The 8,111-nt window shown below is 43.3% G+C and overlaps 1 protein-coding gene across 1 annotated transcript; it reads right to left on the bottom strand.

Moving 5' to 3' along the window:
- Positions 1 to 4,653: 4,653 nt before the first annotated feature.
- Positions 4,654 to 7,706, bottom strand: LOC311146485 (tiggy-winkle hedgehog protein-like; the record flags this gene model as incomplete). The annotated part of the gene is made up of 3 exons (XM_084182992.1): positions 4,654 to 5,330; positions 5,705 to 5,966; positions 7,398 to 7,706. 3 exons carry the CDS (start codon positions 7,704 to 7,706, stop codon positions 4,654 to 4,656), a joined length of 1,248 nt encoding a protein of 415 aa, XP_084039118.1.
- Between the last annotated feature and the right edge of the window lie 405 nt (positions 7,707 to 8,111).

Below are 8,111 nucleotides of genomic sequence, written 5' to 3'. Positions count from 1 at the left end.
CTCTATTGCGCTCCACACTGCCCTTTCCCACCTGGACAAAAGGAACACCTACGTGAGAATGCTGTTCATTGACTACAGCTCAGCGTTCAACACCAAAGTGCCCTCAAAGCTCATCACTAAGCGAAGGACCCTGGGACTAAACACCTCCCTCTGTAACTGGATCCTGGACTTCCTGATGGGCCGCCCCCAGGTAGTAAGGGTAGGTAACAACACATCTGCCACGCTGATCCTCAACACGGGGGCCCCTCAGGGGTGCGTGCTCAGTCCCCTCCTGCACTCCCTGTTCACCCATGACTGCATGGCCAGGCACGACTCTAACACCATCATTAAGTTTGCCGACGACACAACAGTGGTAGGCCTGATCACCGACAACGATGAGACAGCCTATAGGGAGGAGGTCAGAGACCTGGCCGTGTGGTACCAGGATAACAACCTCTCCCTCAATGTGATCAAGACAAAAGAGATGATTGTGGACTACAGGAAAAAAGAGGACTGAGCACGCCCCGATTCTCATTGACAGGGCTGTAGTGGAACAGGTTGAGAGCTTCAAGTTCCTTGGTGTCCACATCACCAACAAACTATCATGGTCCAAACACACCAAGACAGTCGTGAAGAGGGCATGACAAAGCCTACTCCCCCTCAGGAGACTGAAAATATTTGGCATGGGTCCTCAGATCCTCAAAAGGTTCTACAGCTGCACCATCGAGAGCATCCTGACTGATTGCATCACCGCCTGGTATGGCAACTGCTCGGCCTCTGACCGCAAGGCACTACAGAGGGTAGTGCATACGGCCCAGTACATCACTGGGGCCAACCTTCCTGCCATCCAGGACCTCTATTCCAGGTGGTGTCAGAAGAAGGCCCTAAAAATTGTCAAAGACTCCATCCACCCTAGTCATAGACTGTTCTCTCTGCTACCGCATGTCAAGCTGTACCGGAGTGCCAAGTCTAGGTCCAAAAGGCTTCTTAACAGCTTATACCCCCAAGCCAGAAGACTCCTGAACAGCTAATCATGGCTACCCGGACTATTTGCATTGCAATTTGCATAACATATCCATCCAAGTGTGTGCAAAGCTGTCATCAATGCAAAGGGTGGCTACTTTGAAGAATCAAAAATCTGCCATGCTGATCCTCAACACGGGGGCCCCTCAGGGATGCGTGCTTAGTCCCCTCCTGTACTCCCTGTTCAGCATGACTCCAACACCATCACTAAGTTTGCCAACAACACAACGGTGGTAGGCCTGATCACCGAGAACGATGTGACATTCTATAGGGAGGAGGTCAGAGACCTGGAAGTGTGGTGCCCAGACAACTACCTCTCCCTCAATGTGATCAAGACAAAGGAGATTATCGTGGACTACAGAAAAAGGAGGGCAGAGCACTCCCCCATTCTCATCGACGGGACTGTAGTGGAGCAGGTTGGGAGCTTCAAGTTCCTTGGTGTCCACATCACCAACAAACTATCATGGTCCAAACACACCAAGACAGTCGTGAAGAGGGCACGACAACGACTATATCCCCTCTGGAGACTGAAAGGATTTGGCATCGGTCCTCAGATCCTCAAACCGTTATACAGCTGCACCATCGAGAGGATCCTGACTGGTTGCATCACCGCCTGGTATGGCAACTGCTCGGCCTCTGACCGCAAGGCGCTACAGAGGGTAGTGCGTACGGCCCAGTACATCACTGGGGCCAAGCTTCCTGCCATCCAGGGCCTCTATACCAAGCGGTGTGAGAGAAGGCCCTAAAAATTGCCAAAGACTCCAGCCACCCTAGTCATAGACTGTTCTCTCTGCTACCGCACGACAAGCGGTACTGGAGCGCCAAGTCTAGGTCCAAAATGCTTCTTAACAGCTTCTACCCCCAAGCCATAAGACTGCAACAGCTAATCAAATGGCTACCTGGACTATTTGCATTGACCCAACCCCCTTTTTTTACGCTGCTGCTACTCGCTGTTTATTATCTATTATCTATGCATAGTCACTTTACCCCTACCTACATGTACATATTACCTCAATTACCTCGACTAACCTGTACCCCCGCACATTGACTCGGTACCGGTACCCTCTGTATATAGCCTTGCTATTTTTATTTTATTGTTGCTCTTTTCTTTTTTACTTTAGTTTATTTCGTAAATATTTTTCTTAACTCTTATTTTTCTTAAAACTGCATTGTTGGTTAAGGGCTTGTAAGTAAGCATTTCACGGTAAGTTGTATTCGGCGCATGTGACAAATACAATTTAATTTAATTAGTTATATGCAAAGTTGCTTTATGTTACTTGTCTTCTATATCTTCAATTCAGATCTACGTCTGGAAAGACAATTCTATGTGGACGCGTCATGAATTGTTCTCATCCTGTGCTAGTGGAGTTTCATAGGGAATTACCTCTACAGGAGCCAACGGGGCCTTCTTTCATGCCACAATGGACTTTACATTACTACTGGTAGGCCATAAACTTCTCAAGATAAAATGGCTCCTGAATAGAGCAGGTGGACAGGTGGTGAAAATATGTAGCTACTGGGGGTATTTTTATATAGTGTTTGCTTTTTATGAGATAATAGGCCTATTTATTTTTCAGTGACAATGCGCTCATGTAAGTTGGCCCAACACCTCCATAACACTCACAACAGAAATGCTCCCTGGATGATTTTATGTTTAGTGCATAGCACCACCTTGTGGGCAATGCTGCATGGTACTGAATGAAACAGAAAATACTGCTGGTTCACATTCTGAACAGAAAAAAAGTTTTATATAAAAAATTACACAGTTCTGCAAAAGTTTTATAATTCAGTTGACACTTGTTTTCTCAGTTCTGGGAATATCAACGTTTTACTCTGTCTAAAGCCATACTCTGCTCAAACATCTAATATAATGCTGTACTCTATAAATGGAGAAATATAGTGACTTTAAAAGTTGTTTCTGTCGGTTAAAGAGGCAGACAGTGCAGTTAAAAACGTGATTTCCACACTATGAGGTCAAAATAACACTGAATTTGTGAAAATTATGATAATGCTTTTTTGTGTAAGAGCTGTTTGAAAAAAAAATCTGGAATTTCAACCTGTTCAGGTTGGATGGGGTTTTTGGCCCAGATCATGGCATCACCATCTGATCTGATTATTCTGACCAATGACCATTCATCTTTTATTTGCATATGTATCCTCTTACTTTGAAGAAAAATATATTTGGAGTTATTTTCATGAAATAAACACACACAGTGATTTATTAGACATGTAGTGATGATTTACACATACAATTAAAAAGATGGCATGGGAGCTTTAAGGAAATGTCTGCCCCTATTTTTGCAAAGCATGTTGGAGGTCGGGGTTGATGAGAATAGACTGAGCAATTATTGATTAAGTTGTGTGATTCAGTTCTTAACATGACATCTGTTTGACCAACTGCCAAGTGTTTCAAAAGGGAGCAGTATTATTGTGAGTATCCTAATTACCATGACTGGTTAGGGAATGTAGCCAAGGCTAGCACTCTATGCCAGCGTTTTTCTTCACTTCGTGACCTGACCAATTTAAGAAAATAGAGTCAACCTGTTAGGTTGGGCTATGGGCTCCCTGATGCATTCTCTCATTCATTCATGAATTGCCTTTATTCATTCAGAATATCTGAGCCATTTTGAAGCACCAATGAAATAACTGAGAATATGATAATATCAGTAGATCAGATGATAGGTGGTTCATGTCCACCAGAGGCTCCAGTTGCTCCATGGTTTGATTTAGAACCAGCAGGCACAGAAATCTTTCTGATAGTGCCAAATAATTCTGAGGGGACAGAAGTTGAGCTATGCATTTAGAAATACAGATTTTTAAACAATGCTTCATCTGAAAGGTATTTGGCCAAACTAGCCTACTGTACATTTACATTTTAGTCATTTAGCAGACGCTCTTATCCAGAGCGACTTACATTATCTTTTTTTTATTTTTCATACTGGCCCCCCATGGGAATTGAACCCACAACCCTGGCGTTGCAAACGCCATGCTCTACATCCCTGCCGGCCATTCCCTCCCCTACCCTGGACGACGCTGGGCCAATTGTGCGCCGCCCCATGGGTCTCCCGGTCGTGGCCGGCTACGACAGAGCCTGGAGTCAAACCAGGATCTCTAGTGGCACAGCTAGCACTGCGATGCAGTGCCTTAGACCACTGCGCCACTCGGGAGACCATTATACCAAAGATTTACAAAGTTGTATTGCACTTTTTGAATTAGACTAATCGTTTTCAGTAGGCTTTGCATTTATGCATTTACAGAGATAAAGGCACTTATTTCATAGGATAACTAATTTCACTGTTGCTGAACCATGTATCGTCGATTTTGGAAAACGAAATGTGAGAATGTATTTGTTCAGGTTGACATACAGGCTACATGTACACAAATATAATTTATTGAGGCAATACTATATGTTCATCCAATAAAATATAAGTCAGTTCACATTTGCACATAACATTAAACAATCATCAACAGTTTTTTTCTGTTTATAAATAAATTCTTCACAGATTGTTCACACTATTCTAGACGAATAAATTCGAATGGTTCATCATAGGAGGAATACATAAGAGAATAAATACGAATATAAATATATGGCTCCAGTGCCCAAAAGTATTTCCATCTTTAAGCGCATTCATATGAGTCTTTGAAATGGTCTCAACTTTGTGACATTCCAAGAGGATGAAAGGAGTTTCTGTCCAGCAGCAATGTCCCTATGTGGTATAGAATGTCTGAGTACCAGTGTATTCCATCTCTCTGAGGGATTTCCTCGCGCTCTTTGACTAGACCTGTCAAAGACATCAACGCGTGACCCAACCGGACTGGGGCAAAGGCCCAGTGCGCCCATTTGTGGTCCTCGATTACCGCGTAACAGCTCGCCAAAACATGGTCAACTATGATGGTTCCTTGTGAAGTCACTGGGGCATAAGATCCCTCGTATTCTTCCACGTAAATCCTTTCCACAGTGACTGCCTTTAGGTGGTCTAGTGCCTCGTCCACGACAAACACCTGTTGCCCAGGTTTTACATTACTGGCAAACACTGCAGTCATATCGCCATCCGTAACGTTATTGTTGACGAAGACAAGGTGCGCGGGCGTCAGTCTTAACTTTCTGTTGGGCTTCTCCGTTTCAAAAACATAAAATTCTCGACTTGTTACTGGATCTCGGTCGATGAACATGAGGAAATCGCTAGACACAATATGTCCTTCTTTGTCTGCTGCTAACACTTTGTCGCCCACCTCCAGTTCTTTTACCAGCTTGCTCCGACCATCCTCGAGAAGAACTGAAGCGGATCCTGGGAAGCAGCCACCCGATTTTGCAGCAACTGAATTTTCTAGAGAAGAGCAGAAAATAAATAGAATTATATAATACAGAATTTGGACCAAGTCACTATTGTCATATACAATTCTAAATGTAAACTGAATGACCTGGGCAAATATAGGACCTACTGCTCTAACAAATGGTGTATAGCATTTGATAGGCTATATTGCAACATGAGTCACAGGCATTGTCTTATAACTTTGTAATAACAAGGCAAATACATAGGCCTAACGAACACAAACCCCAATGAATAAATGGTTTGCTTGACATAGCTACGTACGTAATAAACAGTTCATGAACGGTTTTGGAAATAATGTTGACATTTTTTGGACAACATTTGAAATGTACATAAAACGTATTATTATTGTTTGTTCCTTCGTTGTTTACCTGCTTTCACAGAACAATGAATATGGCCTTTGGATTCATAATTGACCCAGTCGAATCCCGCCTCCACCGCGAGCCTGGATAACATTCCATATTTGTTTTTATCTCTGTCAGAGGTGGTGATATCCACAGCCCTTCCTTCATAGTGTAAAGATTCTTCGAAATGGTGTCCATCCTCGTCCCAGCCTTCTGTCACGCGTAGCTTCACTCCCGGCCACTGATTCATGACTGAAATAGCCAAAGAGTTCAGTTTTTCCTTACATCTCTGAAAAAGAGACAAAGATAATTGAGATATCAGGAAACACGAGGGGTTAATAGAAATGTCTCACACACACACACACACACACACACACACTCAATATCGGTCTATAGCATGTACAAGACAGGGGGCAAGACAGAGCCTTATTTGTCGTATGTAGAACCGTCTGTTGATTAATGTACATTTTTCGATTTGAAAGCCTCGGCCTTTGAGGTCAGAAAAACATGTCACAACTTTTTGTGCTTCTTATCATATGTGTGTAGCTCAGTTGGTAGAGTATGGCGCTTGCAACGCCAGGGTTGTGGGTTCGTTTCCCACGGGGGGCCAGTATGAAAATATATGCACTCACTAACTGTAAGTTGCTCTGGATAAAAGCGTCTGCTAAATGACTAAAAATGTAAAAAAAATATATATATATGTAGAGGTTGCAAAACTTTCATTGCACGCTTGAACGTGCATCAAATGCAACTGACCTCCCCAGAGACCCTGCGGCTGTCACTGGTCAAATTAAAACACACAAATCCCAAGCCACTTTCAATCGATATCTGAGTGGTAGTAAAAAGTAGGCTATTGTTCAGTCAGACTTTACCAAGTCATAATTAGAGGAAAAAGTTGTGTCTATATAGGGCTTGGGCTCCTGCCTCCGAACTATGCAAATTAAGCATAGATCCATAGGCAATACATTTCGTAACGGTTTAGGATAATTACAAACGACATCTAAAATCAGTTGACCCATCTATACATCAGAGTGAAGTTTAAATATCAGAGTCGAATTCTTCTCTCTCTCTCTTTCTTTCTCTCTCTCTCTCTCTCTTTCTGCGTCTCTCTCTCTCTGTGTGTGTGTGTGTGTGTGTGTGTGTGTGTGTGTGTGTGTGTGTGTGTGTGTGTGTGTGTGTGTGTGAGTGAGAGAGAGAGCGAGAGAGAAAGAAAGAGACAGAGATGGACAGACCGATAGACAGAGGCAGAGATGTAGGCTATTGTTAATGCCTATTGTTATGGGTCCAACGGAAAGGATCACTTGTTAGTGATAGCTCAGAGACTTACTGAACGACTGAGAGGGGGGGTAGTCTATAGTACAAGTGTATCATAGCCTAACAACCCATTTAATTCGTTGTAGCAGTCCTGCGCAGGGCATCCATAACGACGTCTTCATTTTCATGCTCGGATAAGCCCAACTGGAGACATAAAGTGCAGAACTGTCCATAGACAAAAAATAGTCCGATATGGTGCATAGATAGTGTTTGAAATTGCTTAAAATATATTAGAGCCTACATAGGTTTGCATAGTAACCATAAATGTCATTCATAGATGTTTAACAACTGTCACTTCAAATTGAGCTGTCATTCATTATTCTCGTGCCAAATGATCACTCAGGACTCACAAGATGCATCTTCATGCGCTTCCTCACTATTTCACTATATGTCTTACTATCCCTACCTGTGTCATAAGTCTGTCAGCATTAGTGTTTTCCTCATCTTTGAAAACAATGTCAGGATTGTAGTTTGGTGTCAGGTCTTTAAATCTTTCAGAGTTCCTTGTGATCTTCCCTTCGTATTTGCCACTGGCCCCAAGGGTCTTCTCTGCCACGTTGGGAATGAACTGCTTGTAAGCCAAAGGTTTCAGTTTTTTCGGTTGTCTTCGTTTTCCATATCCCCTGCCAGGACCACAGGCGAAGCCAGCGGATACTAGAAACAGGCAGATGAAGCCCACAAGCGCAATTCTTATAGACATCAGCATCACGTCCATTGGATTAATTGTCTTTAGGTTCCTGTAGTGTAGTCTGGCAATATCCCCTCGCTTATCTCGGAGTATCTCACTCTACCCTGTATCCGTGTCTTCGTTTCTCTCTCTCTACTCTAGAAAGAGGATATCAAACGACCCTCTACTAAAGCAGGTGTCGTAATGACAGTTATATTGTATGTCGCTGCCCTCAGAGCACATTGGAGCTGTGCTGCTGCTTCAGAAATCGGTGTTCGACGGTGGATAGCGGTAGCCTAGACTCCGGTCCAGACGCGTGAATGAATTGGCTTTATTCTGTCCTAGTGCTCTAAATTAAGATAGCTCATCAATGTATGTGAAGTAAAGAACCTGATTGGCTCCACCTGATAAACCGTTTTTGATCCATGCTATTCAAATAGCAGGTTTGACCGT

Source organism: Coregonus lavaretus (genome assembly GCF_964263955.1).
Source record: "Coregonus lavaretus genome assembly, chromosome: 19".
NCBI classification, from domain to species: domain Eukaryota; kingdom Metazoa; phylum Chordata; class Actinopteri; order Salmoniformes; family Salmonidae; genus Coregonus; species Coregonus lavaretus.
The sequence above is the reverse complement of the archived record's forward strand: the minus strand, read 5'-3'. Positions and strand labels throughout refer to the sequence as shown.